General features: G+C 33.1%; 1 protein-coding gene and 1 long non-coding RNA gene across 3 annotated transcripts in view; one reads left to right on the top strand and one right to left on the bottom strand.

Annotated features, from left to right (window-relative positions):
* SNF4Agamma (SNF4/AMP-activated protein kinase gamma subunit) overlaps positions 1–22,282 on the bottom strand; it is a 157,486-nt gene that overhangs the window by 75,849 nt on the left and 59,355 nt on the right. The window contains exon 7 of one of the 2 annotated variants that reach the window (XM_012292981.2): positions 13,202–13,241. The exons of the other annotated variant lie outside the window; for it this stretch is intronic. Within the exon in view, the coding sequence (XP_012148371.2) occupies positions 13,202–13,241 (40 nt within the window). The remainder of the gene's footprint in view (positions 1–13,201; positions 13,242–22,282) is intronic. 2 annotated transcript variants of the gene reach the window in all.
* Positions 16,402–22,273, top strand: LOC143264496 (uncharacterized). The gene is made up of 3 exons (XR_013038242.1): positions 16,402–17,066; positions 21,333–21,614; positions 22,071–22,273. It is a non-coding gene; the product is annotated as an uncharacterized LOC143264496 (long non-coding RNA).

Genomic DNA, 22,282 nt, shown 5'->3' with positions numbered 1-22,282 from the left:
AAATGTATAGAATTCTAAAATCATAAAGACTCAAGATTCTGAAATCCTAAAGTACTACATTGCAAAATTTTGAAATTTTAAAATTAATAATACAATCCTAAATTCTGTCAAGTCCCAAAATTCTATAATCTTAAAAGTAAGAAATTGAAAAATTCTAAAATTTTGAAGTTCCAAAATTCTCAGGTTCCACAATTCTAAAATTCCAAAATTCTAAGGTTCCAAAATTCTAAAATTCCAAAATTCTAAGGTACCAAAATTCTAAGGTTCCAGAATTCTAAGGTTCCAAAATTCTAAAATTCCAAAATTCTAAATTTCCAAAATTCTCAGGTTCCACAATTCTAAAATTCCAAAATTCTAAGGTTCCAAAATTCTAAGGTCCCAGAATTCTAAAATTCCAAAATTCCAAGGTACCCCATCTCTAAGGTTCCAAAATTCTAAGGTTCCACAATTCTAAAATTCCAAAATTTTAAGGTTCCAAAAAATTCTAAAATTCCAAAATTCTAAAGTTCAAAAATTCTCAGGTTCCACAATTTTAAAATTCCAAAATTCTAAGGTTCCAAAATTCTAAAATTCCAAAATTCCAAGGTACCCCATTTCTAAGGTTCCAAAATTCTAAGGTACCAAAATTCTAAGGTTCCAAAATTCTAAATTTCCAAAATTCTAAGGTTCCAAAATTCTAAATTTCCAAAATTCCAAGGTACCCCATTTCTAAGGTTCCAAAATTCTAAGGTTCAAAAATTCTAAAATTCCAAAATTCTAAATTTCCAAAATTCCAAGGTACCCCATTTCTAAGGTTCAAAAATTCTAAAATTCCAAAATTCTAAATCTTAAAATTCCCAAAATTCCAAAGTCCTAAAATCCTAAATTCTCAAACCCTAAAAATTTCAAAATCTCAAAGCACCTCTCCCTAAACATCCCCAATGTTCCCTTCCCCCTAGTTCCCACCCCTCTACTTCCCTCAGTTTCTCCTAGACCCTAACCTCGCAAAAAAGGAAACTACGTTACGCCACTCGTAAAATTACCAGAAGTAAAAACGTGACAAACTCTTAACAATTAAAACGTTGAAAATATCGCTAATTAATGCACGACTCTAATGGAAACTAGGAAAACAACGGCTCTAACTACGTACATGCACAACGTGGCTTCTTTGTTCAACGCTGAAACGTATGCATAATGAACTGTTTGCAACGATACCATGTCCGTATAGTTAGTGCAGGTGCAAAAATTATTTTCTATATGGTACACCACTTTGCCACTTTGTGCAATTATGCAGATATTCGGGTTCGAACGCGAGGTGCGGTCGCGTTCCATCGAATGTGGAAAAGGAAACAAAGGCTGAGGTAAAAATAGCGTGATTGAAGAAGAACGATACGGAAGTATTCTATAAAAGTTTACGGGTCGTTGATACTGGAAAACGTAACTGGGTCTCCGGCGTTACGTCACGCTCTTGACGTAAGTACACTCGGGTGCAACGTAGGCCTCCTTCGGGTAAGGACACGTATGTGGACTTCACAATTTTTCTATTTTACAGTTTCCAAATTTCTTGGATTTTTATTTTTGAATTTTCGAACTTTTGGACTGATTTTCAAATTTTGAAATTTCTACGTACATCTGTGCTTTGAGGAGTCTCGCTCGTGACGCACTTACAGCTCAAATGTGACGCACTTACAGATTAAAAGCTTACTCAAATTTTACATATTCTTCTACTTGGTATTTGGGTTCAACTATTAGTTGCATTATCAAGGATGCCTGAATGTAAAATACTCAGAATATTTTCTTTGTTCGTTTTAATGTTATAGTTTTGGGTGACGCATCTGATAAATAAATGCCAAGGGAAGAGGTTAAATTTTTAAACTTTTTAAACTTAAGATTTTCAATTTTGTGAATCCTCTGATTTTCGAAGTTGTGAATCTTCTGAAGAATCCTTGAAGTTTCTCTATCCTTAATTCTCTAAGACATTAAGCTTCTAAACCTTGAAGTCCATACATCCCAAATACCAATATTGCCGAGTAGTTATATCTTCAAATTCGTGGATTTGCAAATTTCTAGACGCCCAAGTCTCTTAACCTAACTCCCAAACTTCTTAACTTACAAATTCCTAAATCCCTAATTAACAAGTCCTCAAATTCTTAAATCCCCAAATTACTCAAGTTCAAATTACTTAAATTCTCAAGTGTTTAAATTTGCATAGCGGGAACTCTCCATACGGGAAACTAACCCAAGGTCCAAAATCCTAGGTCCTGAAGTATCTAACTCTCCACATCCTTAGGGCACCAAAATCTCTAAACTTCCCAGATCCTCAATCTAAACTCCCAAATATCTAAACCATCAAATCTCTGAATTCCTAAACTCCTAAATCCCTAAATTCTTATATCCATTGATCCCCAAATGTATGCATTGATACCTGTATATCGTATGATACCCATATGTATACCATATGATACTTATATATCATATACCACCTATATGTATACCATATGATACCTAATTCCATACCTACATTCAAAACTAACTTCCCAAGTCCTTAAATTTCCATACCTACACATAGATTCCTTAATTCCTAGATTTCCACACACATAAATCCCTAAACCCCAAAATTTCCATATACCTTGATCCACAAATCTCTAAATCCCAAAATTTCCATATTCATAGACTGCCAAATTTCCACACCCTCAGATTTCAAGTACCTCAAATTGTTAACCTCTTCAAAAACCAATAAAGAGTGTGAGTATTCAATCGCATTGAACGTAATATCTTCCCTAGGGAAGCCAGATTTGTTATTGACTGTACTCTGTTAATATGTATATACACGTATGTACAGCTCGGCACGAGACCACGGAAGAAAATCGATTAAAATGATAACCACGTTCTCTAGCTAAGTCCGCGCCGCTTTTTAGAGTTTCTTCTGGAAGACGTTCAGAGAAACATCTCCTGATTCCACGATCTCAAGCGTACCGCACCAATGACCTATCTTCGTATCTGATGTTCTTGCATCTGAATACTGATAATACTGGGTCACTGACGTAACTTCCCGTATAATTAGACGATAACAGAGCGATTCGAGCGATCATGAATGCATTTACATGAACAAAGAAATATTCGATGAAATAAACATGGATTTTTTCATGTAAAATGAAAATTGTTTAAATATGACGATATTCGTAAATTGCGAGAAAGACAATACGTATTGTATGTAATAATAGCGTACGATGATGAGATAAAATAATCTATTTTTTTAATTCGAATTTGAAACTTCAAAATTTTAATTACTTTGCAATAATAAGTGCTTTGAGGTTAGCTATTAAAATTTTTGGAGAAGTATGAGAAGAATGAGTATTATAATAGATGGTTGAATTATCGTTTTTAATTATTTTTTGACTTGTATGAAGATATTCGTTGAAATGAAATTTGTGATCAAATGTGAACAGTTATAGAACTAACTACTGTGTTATATGACTCTAACCTCCAAATAACTTCTTTATCCTATCTTGTATTTATTACATTCTGTTTTTGTTCAAAATTTCAATAACTAAACAGACTTTTTAATAAAACATCAATATCATAATTGTTCAATGAAGTAAAGGATGTACAGGTATTAAAAATTTCTTACAATAAATGTTTGTAGTGCATTCGTTATAAAAATAAACTGTAACTGAAGATCAAACTCTAGTACTCTAATCTTTTGTTATATTTGAACTTTAGAAGAGTTATATTTCAACCCTGAATCCACGTAGATCTCACCTAAAAATCCCATGTATTTTCTATGTTTCAAAATATTTCGAAATATAAAATCCTAAATTCTTTCAGCGAAGAACAATCTAACATTACTATGTAAAAACCGAGCCACAAAAATCGGGTAATACATTGTAAGCTCCAGAAAAACCGCATACAATAACGAACTGGAAGGGCCACTCTTTTTTCGTTTCGTTCAATCCTGGATCCCGATACAGGTGCCTCGACCAATAGTATTACACAACGCAGAAACCTTGAGAGCCGCAGACGACAGCACAGGTGCGATTCCTCTCAACAAATAGTAATTGAATTTAGGGAAACGAAAGTAGCTAGGAAATATATGTATCCGAAGTAAGAGGTTCGAGATGTTACTAACAAGATAAAACGCTAATACAATTTCGAAAGCTTCTAATGACGCTCAAATTACATCGAACTTTATCGATTACTTTATCTCGTTTCGAAAGTACCGATAGTTACCACTTTTGTTAATTACTGTATTTTAAGATATACACCTGACAATTTGTCAGGTGCGTCAGGAACTATTACTATTCATTCATTATAATTATTCATATCTATATTATTAAAACAAATAACGACAGTTTAAATTTTAACGACACTTTATGCAATCAGAAATCCTTGACGTCATAAATTATAATTAGACCCAGACTTCAAATTGAAATATATTAAAAACTCGAGTAAAATTCATCGTATGTGCGAGTGCAGTTATCTTTAGAATCTCTTTCAATTATGATAATACAAATTTAAAATAAAATTGTGATAAAATAAAATATGTTGCATAGTGAGCTTCTCGTTTGGAGACATGGTTAAATTGCAATTCGGGTTACAGATAGCTCAATTGAAGATGGCAGTATGTCATGGTTGAAAGTTTGATGAAAAAGATTGCACAAACCCTTCATTCATTTTTGTGATATAGGTACAGTGATATACAATCTAAGTACAGTGTATAGCAATCTAATAATGTTCTAGCGAAACGTTTATAGCTGACCTATATATAACGTTTCATCTTACATTTTATCGAGTAAGCCATATTTTGTCAGGTTTTTACCCGTCTAGCTATGAAATTACATAGTGTATTTGTACCTTAAATTTCAGATTTCACATTAAATCAAATGTGTATATTGTTTGCAATTTTACGTTCGTTTTCAGAATTATTTTTTGTTTAAACGTTGTCTAACTTATAAAAGTATTTAACACAAATTTACCCATGTGGTAATTTGTCGCTGTTAATGGGTTGATGTACCAACGAAACGTTTTGAAATATTAATTATGAAGTGGAACACGTGCATTAAAAAGCAACGTAAATGAAATCGTGGCAATGAAACAAGGCACGCGCGAACGTGCCACGATTTCATTATACAACCTGCCACATAAACAAGCCTTTTAGCATTTCGCCTCATCCCAAAACACGTTTCCGGTTTCAAGCGTCGATACGATCGACATGTGGATCTTGAAACCGGTTTTTCAAGGCCGATGAAGACCCGACTGCACCACCACGCCGCATTCACCGAGAACCAGCTGGGACTAAGCGTCTGTTATACTTCGAAAAGTATTAGATCAAGACAAAAATAGATTTATCGTACGTAACATTTATCTAATTATTGTTAAAACCCATTTGATTTACGTATCTATTAAATTTGATTTGAAGTCTACTTCTTTTTTTAATAAATACATCGAGTGTCATAGAAAACAGACAACTTTTTCATAGTAAAACAGAAATGGATTTCATTCAAGTGAAATGAATATAGAGACGTAATCAACTTGAACCATTTAAAACCTTCGTTAGTAAAAAGATTAGTTTTGATTGGAAGCTTCGATACATTGCAATTACTGGTTACCTTAATCTTTTGAACATAGCATTACAAAACGGTGAATAAATGAATGAAATTGACTCGACATTCAACATTAACACACTTGCTGTCATAGGGGACATCGGTGACGATATGCAATATAATTAAATGATTGATACAGATAGAATGATGGGACAAACTAATAGTATTCGACGTGTATAAATAAACGCTGAACAGTTGATCGTTCTGCATAGTAATATCACGCGTCATATTACTGTATGTTTACGTTGCAGCTCATTATATATTGTCACGCGATATATTGCAATAAACTGCGTATTAGTGTTATGGTGTATATTACAACGTGTTGAAAATCGCCGCGCTATACATTGCAAGGTATGGTATATGGCTGGACGATATATTGCAACGCGTTGGTATATCACCACGCTATATATGGCAACTTCTTCTATACTGTCATATTATATATTGCAACGCGTTGTATATCACCATGCTATATATGGCAACTCGTTCTATATTGCAATATCATATATTGCAACGCGTTGTGTATCACCATGCTATATATGACAATTCGTTCTATATTGCAATATCATATATTGCAACGCATTGTATATCACCATGCTATATATGGCAACGCGTTCTATATTGCAATATCATATATTGCAACGCGTTGCATATCACCACACTATATATGGCAACGCGGTTTATATTGCAATATCATATATTGCAACGCGTTGTATATCACCATGCTATATATGGCAACGCGTTCTATATCGCCATATAATATATTGCAACGCGTTGCATATTACCACGCTATATATGGCACCGCGTCCTATATCGCCACATCATATATTGCAATACTTTGTATATCGCCACGCGGTATATTGCAACGCGCTATATATTACCGCGCTATATATTTGCGACACACTACATATTTCTGTATGGTTTATTGCAACTCCTTGTACATAACTACATCATATATTGCAACACAATATATATCGCCGCTCGGTATATTGCAACGCGGTATGTATCAACGTGTCATATACTGTGACGCGTTTATATCATCGCGCAGGATATTGCAACGAGTACTATATTACCACGCAGTATATTGCCTTGCACTATATTGCAACGTGTAATATATTGCAACATGTAGTATATTGTCACGTAGTATATTACAACGCATCGTATATTGTTACGTAGTATATTGAAAAACGTTATTAGATCATTACATATTGTATCATTATACGTAGTCTTACCTCGCGTTATATTGCACATGCTTCACAACGTATCATACACAATACGATATATCACATCGCTACTGTATAAAAATCTACTTCTATCACTTCTACACAATATCACACAAGAAAATTCTTTAATCAACACAGTATATCATTGTCAACTATAATTTTCCATTCCCAGTCTCCGTCGGCAATATAACAAAAATCTACTGTACCATTATTACATTAATGCTACAATACAAGTCAACATTAGCTATAAAATTCAAACTCTCAAACAACATAAAATTTTCCTCTACGATTTTTCTCTAGTTTCACTTGGAACAGACCTACAGTCTGGCCCAATTGCCAGAATTACCCCTAGCATATATATCATCAAAAATTTCCTCGATCATTCCATCCAATTACTTGGCAACCATGTTTGGTAACGCGATCACGAGCCAGGTTCCTGCGCTACGATCTTCGCCACACCAGTCGGGGGATAAAAACACGAAGAAAGGGAACCCGTGAGAAAAGGGCCCTCTGTTTAGAAAGGGAGCCCGTTTACCGTGCAACCTTGTTCTGACCTTGGGACACTAGTCCCGGGATCTCAGGACTTGGCACAATTGAGGAATGCGGCTACTATTGGCTGCCTGCTTATACCACATTAGTACAACGCGACCCGGCTCACAAAACGAGCTGCCATCATTACGTTTATGCTAACAAACAGACTATTATCTGAGAGCGGTGCTAGCCTGTGACTCCCTTCCCTTCTGTTTCTTGTCTTAGCTTAAAAGTGCCAAGTCTTGAGCCCTCAATGGGTAAATCAGCATCTGTAGTTCAAGGCGATTGTTCTCTGGAACATATGCACTTTGAAACTGGTGCATTCAGTTCCTGGGAATTTTACTCAACCCCCTTATTATTTAACTCGTTTCTTGTCGTCTCGTTTAAGAATTACGTACTAAGCAAAATTAACCCATTTGTACCCAAGACTTGTACATGCCTTTTATAGCTACTTTTTCTGTCGACCATTTATCTAAATGCTCACACAAATTAAGTGGACTTGCGTTTTACTTAAGAACTCGTCTAATAAAAACGAGTTTAGTGAACTGGTACACACTTCAATGTCATTCATATATTTATAAACATAGAGTATGTAATTTTTCAAACACTATTTCTGGAAGTCTATTTTGAATATGAGAAAATTTTCCATTTATCAAAGTCACCTATTAATACTGATATATTGCAGCGAAATCTGATGACCTATCTGTATTACATATGCAATCTAGGATAAAATGTAACGCGTTAAATGGCGCAGCGAAAACTGCCGTATACAGCAGTGCGGGGTATAACTGTAATTATTCAGAGTACGAGCGTTTCATCTTCCAATTTAAACTTTCCACTCGCTGTTTTACGAAATCAGTGAAATATTAATGTAACTTATAAGCAACTTTCTTCAACTTCTTTCTTTCAGTTGTTCCATTATGTTCAACCATCGTTATCCGCGAGACTTAAAGTTTCAACATACTTCATTTATCTTTATAACATTTGCTTATTACTATTATACACTGGGGATGTAAGAACCGTAGGAGGTAAATATGAAGATGAAATCAGGGGAAATTAAGATGTAGAAATATAAGTATGGTAATCTAGGGAAATTAATATGTGGAAATACAGAATTTAAAATCTAGGGAAATCAAGATTTAGAGAGATTAGAAACTAAAAATATTTGTATCTACAGAAATTGGAATTAAGGGGAATTGTTATTAAGGAAAATAGGGATCTAGGAAAATTATTTTTAAGAGAAATAGGAATCTAGGGGAATTGTCATTGAGAGAAATAGGGGTCTAGAGAAATTGTCATTGAGAGAAATAGGGGTCTAGGGGAACTGTCATTAAGAGAAATAGGAATCGAGGAAAATCATTATTAAGAGAAATAGGAATCTAGGAAAATTGTCATTGAGAAAAATAAAGGTCTAGAAAAATTATCATTGAAGAAAAAAATCCCTAGAGAAATCGTCATGTAGAAAAATAAAGATTTGGTGAAATTGATATCCATAACAATAAGGATCTAGGAAAATTATCATTGAGGATAAAAGAACCTAGGGAAATTGTCATCTAGGAAAATAAAGATTTGGTAAAATTGGAGATTTCAATGCAAACACAACTGACAAGCGAGAAATTTATAAAGAACAAAAATACATCGGATTACTAAAAAAGTGACACAGCTATAAAAATCATCGATTTTGTGGTATTAAAAAAACGAATATAAAAAGTGGAATGTTGTCGTCGACACAAGTATGCAGAATGACAGTATTCCTAGTTAAACATTAACGTTTCAGTGACACGTGACTTGCATTTATCGATTGATTTACAAGTTTAACCTTTAAATCAGACTTCATCCCTGATCAAGAGTAAACAAAATGCAAAAGAACGTTTTATATCAGCGGATATACGTGGATACAGTTAAAACAGCAGGATCTTCAGACTTACACTTGTTCTCTTTTTTTCTCTGCCTCTTATTTATTCTTGTACGGCCACACACGTGACAGAACGGGTAAAAGAGAACACGAGAAAAGAAACGATGTATTTGGAATACGGGTATCGCTATCGCACCACTGACCCATACCTAACATGTTGTAACAATAGCTGCAAAGAATTTTAAAATGATGGCATGATTGCATCTGCATTGATCAAAGATAAAATGGTAGAAAACGTACAGCGAAAATTCTTCGTTTTTTTTAGACGAATAGCAGAAAATATTTTTCCTTTAAATGGAATAGTATGTACAATTAAAGGCAAAAATATTTCTATATGATTTCAAGTGGTGAGTTAACTTACTCGTTAAACAATTAACAAGTATATAATCAATTAATTTTTAAATTTATATTGTTAATTTTGTGTCTTAGATCATCAGTAGATGAGTAGTACAAAAGTAGTACAAATTCTATTTAAAATTTCTTACAAATAGAACTTTTCATTCGATAATTATTTAATCGCATAAAATTCAAGATGGCGGCCAGTGGTACATCACGGCGTACGAGTTAATCTTAGCAAGATGACTTAATTTTTGATGTTTGAACTCGAAGCACTTGCTAATCAATAAAAAATTGTGAAAATGCTTAACAAATATAGCTCGAGAAGATTCAAAAATATTATCTGTGATACAGAAGGCCATTCATAAAAACTAATCGTAAAAATTTTCAGATTTAGTACCAAATTAATTTCGAGTGAATAATATGCAGGACCAAATCATTAATTTGAGAAGATACGAATATTTTTGTAACTCACTATGTTCGATATTATTTCGAGGAAATAATTATCAAAGCTTAAGAATTAATTGTAAGAAGAAAAATAGACGATCAATTCAATTTGATTGACCGAGATTCGAACTCGAGAAACTTCGAAGCCTGATTGCTCGTGTTAACGTTAGATTGGCAACTAAATTCGCGATCATTACATTTTTTCCCCCACGAAACTATTTAATAAAATTGAAGTAATAACTATTTTTATTTAAAATAAATTCGAGTCAATTTTTTACTGTATTTATATTAACTATTATCTGTAATAAAATTCAAGATATGTTCCAACAGTAACAACCGAAAAATAAATGCAGTTCCTAGCCTAATATAATAAATAACTGAATAAGAAAGCTTGCCAAACAACCGCTCGTAAGATAAACCTGCTCCGCTTCACCAAAAATTGTGATACATACTATATTACATTTCACACGATTTTATTTTGACGTGGACTTTAAGCTTTGTACGATAATGCATAGATAAGCGTATGGTTCAGCAGTAAGACGTTTGTAATCTCAAAGGTAAATCCACAAAGAAAGAATCCCATTGCATAAACGTTCACGCTTTTCTACATATGCACACCGTGATGCATGATGGGCTTCCTTGAGAAAAATGTCAACGATGAGGAAATAATTCCCTCTATTGGTTTACACATTTACAAATTTCGAAATTTTAGAATTGACAAATTAAATTAAATTTAGAACTTGACAATTTTGAAAATTTAGAGAATTAGGAAATTTGTGGAGTTGGAGATTCGGAAGTTTAGAAATCGGAGATTTGGAAATTTATAAATTTAAAGATTTAATAGCGTGATGATTTACGCGACTAAAAATGGTCGAGTTTACATACTACGTTCCAAAATTGAAAGCGAGCAATAGAAATCTCTTCTCCCTACTTAATCTTATCCCAAGGAATCCCACACTGTATCCAAGTGCACATACGCATAAAATTCCCCCATAAAACAAGAAAATAGAAAAGTCGTCACTTACCAACTGTTGCAGGATCCCCTCGGGCACGAGCAATGATCTTCGACTCTTTTCACTTTCAAATCACGCGACGCACTCCGAGATTCATTTACTTCTTTTTTTCCTTCACGTTTCGTAGCACTTTTCGAAAACCATGCACCACGTGAAGCCGTGAACTCTTTACATAACGGAAGCAGTCACTGTCACTTACAACAATGATTAATCGATCAACGATTATCATTCACAAGTTCACCGGCGATACCGATCGTTTTTCGAAGCACATTTACGAGACTTTCGCGAAGCACCAATTAAGAAGCACCATTAACAAGGTTCTCGTGTCGAATGAAGCGATTATTTGCCGATGAAAGTCGCATCGACAGTCGAATAAAAACTACCGAAGTCCGAAGGGCGAAGAAAAACGTACCGGTTCCTGTACGACACGCCTGTCGCAACGCGCAACGATGTTTACATTTACGACCGCGGTTCGTGTCGTTGGTGACACATTCACGTCGTAGTCCGTTTGAAAAGCCATTCGATTTCGTCGATGTTATCAAGAAAAACAGGCGAACAAAAAAAGTAGAAAAGAAAAAAAATAGGCTAATGATTCACGTAAAAGACGTTGAACGCCGAACGCGTGCGAATTCTCTCAACGTTACGTTACATTTCGCACGTACGACACTTTTTTCGTAACGATTCGCGAACGTCGTCGGGTTAATTGCGGGTAGTTGCCGGTCGAGAATAATCCATAACTGGTACACTGAGATAACGTTCACGATAACAAGTAGTTTCGAAGGATTACGGTCACTGATCGCAAATGTATCGGACGTATTCGAAACGGACGATTTTAAAGAAGCACGTGCCACTGTACGCGTTGCGGTACAAAAACCTTCTGAAGCGCAGGTCCCAGCGGCATCGGGTGCCGTACGCGCTTGAGAATATGCGCGCCATGTTTGAATGAGGCATCTGTCGGACGAACGACGAACTATTTCAAATATTCGTGTTCAAGAGATAAGAAGATTTTTCTAATGCTTTCTTACCTTGAATGATTTGCAAGATATTTATGCATGTATCTACATATTAATTTGTAACAAATATAAAATATTTAACATTATTTTACAACATTCAATATTACAGTGGTACAGTGTTGTAGAATTACAGTAGTGCGAAAAAGTTTTCGAAACATTTTTTTGTTTTACAATAAAGAAATAAATGTAATTTGATTTTAAAAGAGATTATTTATAATTAATTTTAGTGAATTTACGAATTCTATTAACTTATTACTATGTTGTAATTAGAACAGAACTGATTGTGAGTTACCCACCAATATGGCGACGTTTTAAATAATGGCGGAAAGTAGTAGTTTTTATAATTCTTCGAAAATTATTTCTCAAAATTAGAACTAATCATACTAGAATATTATTAATACTCAGTAACCAATAATTATATATAATTATTTCTTTATTTGTTTTACTATAAATAGAAGTTTCAAATATTTTTTTCCCTGTATGTATAAATTATTCATGCATGCTATATGAATGTAGTGACTCAAATATTTTATTAAGTTTAATCTAATTCATTGCTCATTAACAATTACCGTCTAGTTCGTAATTGAATTCTTTTTAATTAAGAATTAATTAGTAATTTTTAATACTACAGTTTTCTAATTGAAAATCGAAAACTAATTTTTAATTCAAACTTATAAAATTGAAGATTAAAAATTATTTTTGATCAAGAGCTCTTTTAATTAGAAATAAAATAATTTTTATTTCAATCGCGAGACTCAAATTTATTTTTAATTTCGTCTGTGAATATGATAATTCTATTTTAATGTACTGATGTCTATTTTTGAATGCAGATTCCCTAATATATTTTATTTTGACTGTTCTATATAGCTCGTTTTTTGGCATGATTTTATAATCAGAAACGGTCACATATCTCCATAGTTATCTCATTTTCCAAAACTGATTCGCACAAAACTTCGTCCGACAAATACACGTTATTACAATCCAAAAACATATTTATAATATCTGAAATCACTGAAAATAAATAGCTTTTCAAACACGTACGTGCCATCTTTATTATTCCCATAATTATATAGCTAAGATTAATCAGACACTCGATTCGAATATATGAATGATATATATAGAATATACATGTTTACTCGCTTACCCTGTGCTGCTATTTGTGCCTGATGTTGGGTTGCGCTCCTCTGCAACAGAAGCAAACACCACGATATTAAATAAACCTATTAATTACACTTTGACAATAATTACTATGAAATGTTTTAACTAAGATAGAAAATCGTAAGTACATTTTCAACGATCAACCGTATACCCGATGCCTCGAGGCTCTTCGAATCTAGAGAACGACTTCTTGGTTTCGCACCGAAGTAATCATCCTTCTTTCCACTCTTTATCCATCGAAAATATGAGGACATGTTGTACACTTAACTTATAACACTGTCACAATGTCACAAAACAATCACATAACTTTTAACGTGGTGCTTATCATTTTTAGTCGCATTTCTCTGAAATTCGATCAATGTGGTTTTACATCAGCCTTCAGATCTTTAACACTTGTCTCTCTTACAGAAAACATTTTGTGCAATACAATAGACTTTCGTTATATTGCCGCAGATGAACTACACGACGCATGGAAATGTAACACAGAAATACAACACGTGTATACAAGTGAAAATCGAATTAAATTAACTTATAACAGAAAATATCATTTATTTATAATTCACTACCACGGTGTCTAACACAAGTCACTTGTCATGTTTCTAACAGAATGAGCATGTTATCGCATCACATATGTCTTTAAATACTGTGAATATTGTTATCAGAAAGAACGATTACATTTTGTACAATATATTTATAGTCTTTGAATCGTTTTACAGCAAAGAGTCACACATTTACATTCCTACGCGTCACAGTATATACGCAGTGTTTCTATGAATTAACAAGTGAAAACCGACCGATGATAATAACTAAAGGTCACATTAACAGCAACTGTTTTCGCTAAAACCGTCCTTGTCACCACTTATGTAAAACCGGAAACGTGAAAAATATTCCATCTATACGAAACCTAACTATTTCTTTGGTATTATTCAATTTTGAAAGTCAATGCTCGTTAAGAAACGCTGAAAATACAAAACATACTTTATATTCGCGATATCAGAAGAGGCGCTGTGTACCAAGCGCGATAACGGTACGATAGAGGATTAAATTTGCGTTTTAAATTGTCCACTAAGGTGACGTTTTCTCTATCAACAGTCAGTTCGTAAAAATATGATATCTTTTACAGTAAACAGAAATCAGCTGGAATATTTTATCAACATTCCGATTAACGGGAAATCGAATTTTGGTGGACCGGTATCTTGTAATATTTGATCATGATTGTTTTAGTGTGTAGTTCGGGTGGCGTTAGTGAAGAGAGATAAGTAAAGAATTTGGGATTTTGAAGGTTGCAGGTTTGTAAGTGTGGAATTTGGGGAATTTTGGGAATTTAGAAATTTGAGTTTGGGGATTTAGGGATTTGGAGGTTTGGGAATTTGGGAATTGGGGGATTTAGAGATTTGGAGGTTTGGAAATTTTGGAATTGAGGGACTTCAAGATTTGGAGGCATGGAAATTTAAGGATTTGAAAATTTGGGAATTTGGGAATTTGAGTATTTGGAAATTTGGGAATTTGGAAAGTTGAGAAATTGGAAATTTGAGAATTTGGAAACTTGAGAATTTGGAAATTTGAGAAATTGGAAATTTGAGAATTTGGAAACTTGAGAATTTGGAAACTTGAGAATTTGGAAACTTGAGAATTCGGAAACTTGAAAATTTGGAAACTTGAGAATTTGGAAACTCGAAAATTTGGAAACTCGAGAATTTGGAAACTCGAGAATTTGGAAATTTGAGAAATTGGAAATTTCAGAATTTGGAAACTTGAAAATTTGGAAAATTGAGAAATTGGAAATTTGAGAAATTGGAAATTTGAGAATTTGGAAACTTGAGAATTTGGAAAATTGAGAAATTGGAAATTTGAGAATTTGGAAACTTGAGAATTTGGAAACTCGAAAATTTGGAAATTTGAGAAATTGGAAACTTGAGAATTTGGAAACTCGAGAATTTGGAAAAATTAAAATATTTGATAGTTTAAATATTCGAAAAGCTTGAAAATTTATAAATTTGAAAATGTAAACTAAATATATTTACGTAAACACCGTCACGAAAATAAAATGTAATCGTCTAATTTATCACAGATCTATAAATACACGATCAAAAAAATTGTTTACAATTAATATATCGCAAATGTATCAGAAGATGTAAATATACAATTGAACCCGACGCATATGACGGTCCATATGCAGCAGATGCAAAACACAGATGTTATTACAACACAGTTCATATCATTATAGGATTATTATCAACAGTTGAAGTTCTTAAATATGTTTGTATCTTGCTTCTACGCTGTAGGAAAGCTTGATAAAGCTTGAGTTTATCTCATACAAAATCGAGGGTATATGCGTGAGATTAATGTAATAGTGAAATGATAATATAATGATAGTATAGTACAATATACAAAAACTTGATCAATGTTGACCGAAGTATCAAAACAAAATAATTAATAGTAAGATAAGATTAAGGTAACAAAATTTGGAAACAGTACCAAATGTAAGTACTATAGAAAACTGATAAGCTATCGATACATGTGAAGACTAACATTTACATTTCGATCGATACTAATTTAGATGGAGAAATTCTGAAATTATGAAATTTCCATGTCTCCAAATCTTAAAAACCTTCAATTCCCAAATTCCCAAATTTCCAGTTTCTCAAGTTTCCAAATTATAAAATTTCCAAATTATAAAATTTCCAATTTCTCAAATTTCCAACTTCTCAAGTTTCCAAATTCTCAAGTTTTCAAATTCTCAAATTTCCAAATTCTCAAGTTTCCAAATTCTCAAGTTTCCAAATTCTAAAATTTCCAAATTCTAAAATTTCCAATTTCTCAAGTTTCCAATTTCTCAAATTTCCAAATTCTCAAGTTTTCAAATTCTCAAATTTCCAAATTCTCAAGTTTTCAAATTCTCAAGTTTCCAATTTCTCAAGTTTCCAAATTTTCAAATTTCCAAATCCCCAAATTCCCAAATTTCCAAACCTCCAAATCCCTAAATCCCCCAATTCCCAAATTCCCAAACCTCCAAATCCCTAAATCCCCCATTTCCCAAATTCCCAAACCTCCAAATTCCTAAATCCCTAAATCCCCAAATCCCCAAATCCCCAAATCCCCAAATTCCCCAAATCCCAAATTCCTAAATTTCCAAAATTCCACACTTACAATAATTTAGAATAACACTGTAGCATAACAAGAAATTTCGTAAAGGAAGTAAATTTGAAATACTAATACCAATTATTAGTATTATGAAGAAAATTATCGAGGCTGCATGTGATAAAATATCGTAACAAATAATGTGACAACCGCACCAAATAACTTTGCAAGATTCAATCATGTGACATTTCCATGCAAACGATATTGCTCCGTGGAAACAATGCCGGTGATTTACATAGGTTATCACTTTCATAAGACATTCAATGGGAAGAAAAGAATTTGCTCGACATAGTTTGCTCCTAAAACAGGGAATGTAGGTCGTCAAATAAAGCAGCTCCAAAAAAGCCCGGAGACAGACAATGTGCAGGATTTAACGTGGAAATCGTGACTTCGGGATAAATATTGAACGTTTATCAGAAAGGAAACACAGTAAAAAATGTCTACAAATATTTCCCGGTGCAAACGTTGCTGTGCTTTAAACGTCCATAAATTTAGCGATACGCAACGATGCCGAGCAAAGAAGATATTGTGAAACTACGAAGGGACTAAGAAAACGAGTGAACACGTATGCTTCGCCGCGTATAAAGCTTACACAGGTGGGAAAGGTGAAAGAGGGGAAAAAAGGTAGCACGAGCTGCTAGCTTTCAATTTAGAAGAACCGAACAATGGAGAGAAGCTTCGTCGATGAACTCGAGACATCCTCCGTGACCGTAAGTTAACATTCAGCGTCTTTTATGCCGAAAATCTGCGGCTATACGTTTCTTTCTGATATAAAAATATAGCTGTGGAGATGTTCTTTGAGCAATAAAAATTGGGGACAAATATAATTTTATAATATTAACAATGTTGTGGTAAAAATAGATGTACTGCTATGTTAAAAATAGATATTTGTAATAACTGTATTGTTAAAGTCAGATTACTGATAATTATATTATTGGGTATTAATTATCGATCGTAATCAATTACTTGTTGATTGAAATTATTTATTGATTATGATTGATAAGTAATTATCAATATCTAATAATATGATTAGTGAAAATATGAATGTTTGAACTATTAGATAAAGTTGACTCTCGCTATAAGGCACTTTTACACGCACTGGACACCTCACCACTATATTACTCTTCTATTGTCACATATTTTGCATTATCACGTGTCGTACTTCTCCATATTGGTTTTCCATGCATTGTATTTCCATACGTTTAGTTTCCATGCGTTATATTACTACACGTTAGATATCCACGCGTTATATGACCATTTATGAGTTACTTTGAAATTTCGAAAATTCTAATATTAAAAATTTGAAGAAGTGAAACTTACAAGTCTTCAAATATCAAAGAACACGAAATTGTTGAGTTATGAATGTTCAAATTTGGAAATTTCTAAATTTCTGAATTTCTAAATGCCTAAATTTCTAAATTGAAGATCTTAATTTCTAACCTTGACAATTTTATAATTTTTAACATGAAAACCTACACATTAACCACTCGTTATATCACCCTAAAATATATTGTCACATTATAAAAAAAAATATTTTGTCCCATTAGATATAATATCAATTTAAAAAATTCGTTAACGCATCTCCATACGTGGCAATATAATTAAAGTCCACTGTATTCTGATTATTAAAAATGCAGATAGCTAATCTTTGTAATTTGAATTTTTACCATATATTAGTATTATTATAATAGCAATGTTATTTAACATTTTCATTTGTTAATTATTCGATCACATTATATATGAGACGGTCACCGGTGACCCCGACACGCAGTCCGTTAATTGAAACTGATACATATGCGCTTAAACTGAAGCTTTCATTAAAACTGGAACTGCGTAAAAATAATTTCTTACATGATATTTCGTTAATGAATGTAACATTAAATAATTACTATTAATTCATACTAAACTTTCTTTCGTTTGATATGCAAATCTATTCTACTACAACAAAATTAAAAAATTATTAATTCTACTGTTGCTTAATTCAAAAATATTATATGCTAAATTTTAGTGAACAAATTAAAAATTAAAAATCGTGACTTTATCGACCAAATAACGTTAATAAATTCAAGCTAAAATTTTTGTTAAAAGAACGAATAAATATAAATGAATTACTGTTCGAAGGACAGTATTTTTAAGAAGTCAAGCTTTACGTAATCAAGCGACTGAAGTTCAAACAATCAAACACTAGAAATCTCAAATACTTTTCAATCGCTCGAGCAAAGATCATCAATTAATATTCGATAACTTTGAGAAGTTCACACATTACGCTGATCAACGTCAGAATAATAAATACCGATTACCATCGATGCAATATCACTTGATAAGTCCGCATTACGATTCGAATTAGCAAATATTATCGGCAAACAATAAGGTCCAACGTTTCTCAAAAAAAAGATGACTCGCGAATTAATCTTCTAAATCGATTCGATCGAATTCACGGACTACAACTATAATTGCAACACGAAAAATTCCACGAATCACTGTTATCAACAAAAGCTAGTTGAAATTCGCCGTCAAGATTGCACGTGTACCGATGAATATGTACGATCTTGGCCAAATCCTAATCACCCGCGTTTCAACGAGAATGCACTCGTGTTCGCGTTAGCACCTTGAACGCTGCAAGTTCCGCGACTCACTGACTGAAAAACTCGCCTTTGAATCCGTCTTTTTCTCCGTTCCATACTCGCACACGCACAAACTTACGTATGTCTGCCAGTCACACGTGCATACACACGTGTTCCCTCCCACCGAAATTCAAATGTTACATTCTCTAGCTACGATTCGAGCCACCTGCGCAACGAACCCTATTTGCATGTCCAACCATTTCACGGCTAATGAAAAATTATAATTAAACCCACCCGACTTTCGCATCTGATGTAACATGTTTGTGATAACGCGAAACGTATTTCGAAACGTATTTTCGATAATCGTGACACTGCAAGAAAAAGAGTACCTTTTAACACATTCCGGTCAAACAATAACTTTCTAGCGATATTAACACATGCAAATGGTCACTCCGATTGTATTCGGCTGTCGATAGCGCACTGAACACTCACGCGATTTCGCGTACTCGACTGTCGACACTAAATGTTACATCACGTGATATCGCGTGTTAGAGTCAATGTTACACATCGGTGTTATAAAAAATTGGATATGTGTGATACTGGCTATGTCTTCAGATTCGTGTAGTTTTACGTCTTTAGATACAGTTCTTGATTTCTAGGGGTATTTACATAAATATATCTGGATTAAAAACACTTGTTTGTTCTAATCTCTAGATGCCGACAGGTTTATACATTCTTATGTTCATTCATTTAACACCAGTTAATCTGGTACCCTTACACTCTGAATATCCCTAAATCTAACAACCTTGTAAGCTAACCTTCTAGCCCATATATGCATATGTTACTTGACCTCAATTAACCTACAATCTCATATATCCCCATATTCCAAAAAACTGTACATAACATGTACCTCTAGATTCTAAACAACCATAGATACTAATATACTCAGATCTCAAATATCTTTAAATTTTTATATACCTAGACTCTGATTACCAGAGGCAGTTGTTTGTCCCAAGACAAATATTTGTGGATATTCTGTCTCCCAATATTCCTAGATTCAAATATGCCTTCATTTTAATATCCACAGATTATATCCAGATATTACCATTCTATATTGTATATGCATTTGATTTAATTTTTTAGTATCTTACGTTCTGAAGTTAAAATTACAAGTTAGCACTCTTATGTGGAACATGAACTTCAACATTATATCTTTTTTGTATTTCATACGTTTTCATACATATTCAACGTCATAAAAAAACTTATTACTTTCGAAGTGTTTTGCAACTGCACAACTTTATTGTAGAAACGCAGTTTTGTTACTAACGCCACTTAAACGACACTAATGTCATTTTCTGTGAAACGTTAAATTTTTTGTGGTCATGTTGGGTTGCCCAATTTTCCTCATAACTAAACTTCAATATTTCCTTCGAAATTTCCTTAAATAATAAACACTGACTCGCACTTAATTTTGTCTAAAGAACACCATAATTCGTTACATTAATATTGGTACAAAGCTTCAAGTACCAATGAAGTTCACTATCAAACAAAAGTTCAAGTACCAACGAAGTTCACTATCAAACGAAGGTTTCAAGTATCAACAAATTATTCACTAATAAAATGCTTTAAGTTGTTTAAACTGACGCGACACTGATTGCAAAGTAAATTTTTTCCGAGAATAAAATTGTGGTTAGTAAAAGATGAAGGCAAATACGAGAAGCATCGCTAACACGAAGCGACGATAAAGTCTCGAAGCAACGAAATTTCTTACGATGAGAGAAACGAAACTGGTTTTTGCGCTAACGAGTCATATAACATAGGTTCAGGTCGTCGAAACACGCAGAGAATCGTTTTCACTAAATATCACTCAACATCCTTCTTATAGTTTTATATTTAAAGCATGTTTACATCAAATGCAAATGCTGCATTGAAATGAAGCAATTAATAGGAATCGGTGCATGAAGGTTTTGCAAAAAAGAATGTTAAAATAGATCTATAACGTTATAGGTTTCGATTTGAATGTCATAGTTATTATTATATAATGCAATATTATAATGAATACGTTCAAAAATATTTTCATGTTCTGGCAGAGAGGTTTTGGAACTTTTGAATTTTAACTTCTTTGAATTTTTAAATTACTGTAAATGAAATTAAAATATTTTAATGAAATTGTAGGACTTTGGAATCATTGATTTTCAGAATTATTCAGAATTATTTTTCAAGGTGAACATTAACGCATAAAACTTTGAGGAGCTCTGAAATGAACAGTTGCGTTGTTAAATTTCGCAACTTAAATTACAGGGAAAATCGAATACCTGGAATAAAGTACATGAAATACGATTGCATGGAGCTTAAGATGACAAGATTTTCTACCTTACTGTCGACGTCAAAACATGTGTTCTCTGCTTTCAGAGATCATTCTTTTGTTCGCTGAGATACCATTGTTAGAGCAAAGCAGCGCGGTTGTTCGCTTCTAAAGTCACGCTCTGTCGACGGAGGAAACATTGAAATAAAGTAGCCCGGTGTAATTTTGAATTCTTCGTCTCAAGATGACAAAAAGCGAGCGGAGTCAACAACAATTCCTCCTAAATTAGTTTCTTTCTCTAATTCACGATTGCAAGAATGCTTGAAAGTAATGAACGTTGTCGACTACACCTTCAAATGAAATTAGATATAGCCAAGAAAATGGAACCAGTAAGAATTTTTCTGGAATTAGTTTCTTTCTCGCATTTACAATTGTAAAAATGATAGTTGAGAGAATACTACACTTTGACAATTCCAGTGGCTCTTATACATATTACAGAAATTAATTTACTGAATAATTCTAAGTAATTTTTGAAATCATGCAGATTTTCAATTTTGAAAAAGCAATAGAATCTTATATTGCCACATAAAATGTAATTTTTTATGTACATTTATGGTATTTATCTGTGAGCAAGCTTGAAGATCATTGAAGATTACAAATTTTCAAATTCAGATGTTTAAAAAAATTAGGTATTCATTTAGATATTCAGAAATTTAGACATTTTAAAATTTAACAAACTTGGGATTTAGTGCCTCAGATATTAAAAATATTTAAATATAGAATTTTATAAATTTAGAAATGTACAAACTTGATATATTAAAATTAAAAAGATAACTATCTTGCAGCCACACTTGCCCATCGTTGGTCTATCTTCTATCAGATCTGTGCACTGATCAATTGTTACCCGCAATGATAAAACAGAGACCTATTGGAGGAGTATGCGGAGCTCGATCGGTAACTTTCCTTAGCACTTTTACGTTACATAATACGTGTATGGAGTTATTCTTAATTATGCAGTTTACAAGAAAAGAAACAGGAATTTTAACAATGTACTTAC

Source organism: Megachile rotundata, chromosome 5 (assembly GCF_050947335.1).
Source record: "Megachile rotundata isolate GNS110a chromosome 5, iyMegRotu1, whole genome shotgun sequence".
NCBI classification, from domain to species: Eukaryota; Metazoa; Arthropoda; class Insecta; order Hymenoptera; family Megachilidae; genus Megachile; species Megachile rotundata.
The sequence above is the reverse complement of the archived record's forward strand: the minus strand, read 5'-3'. Positions and strand labels throughout refer to the sequence as shown.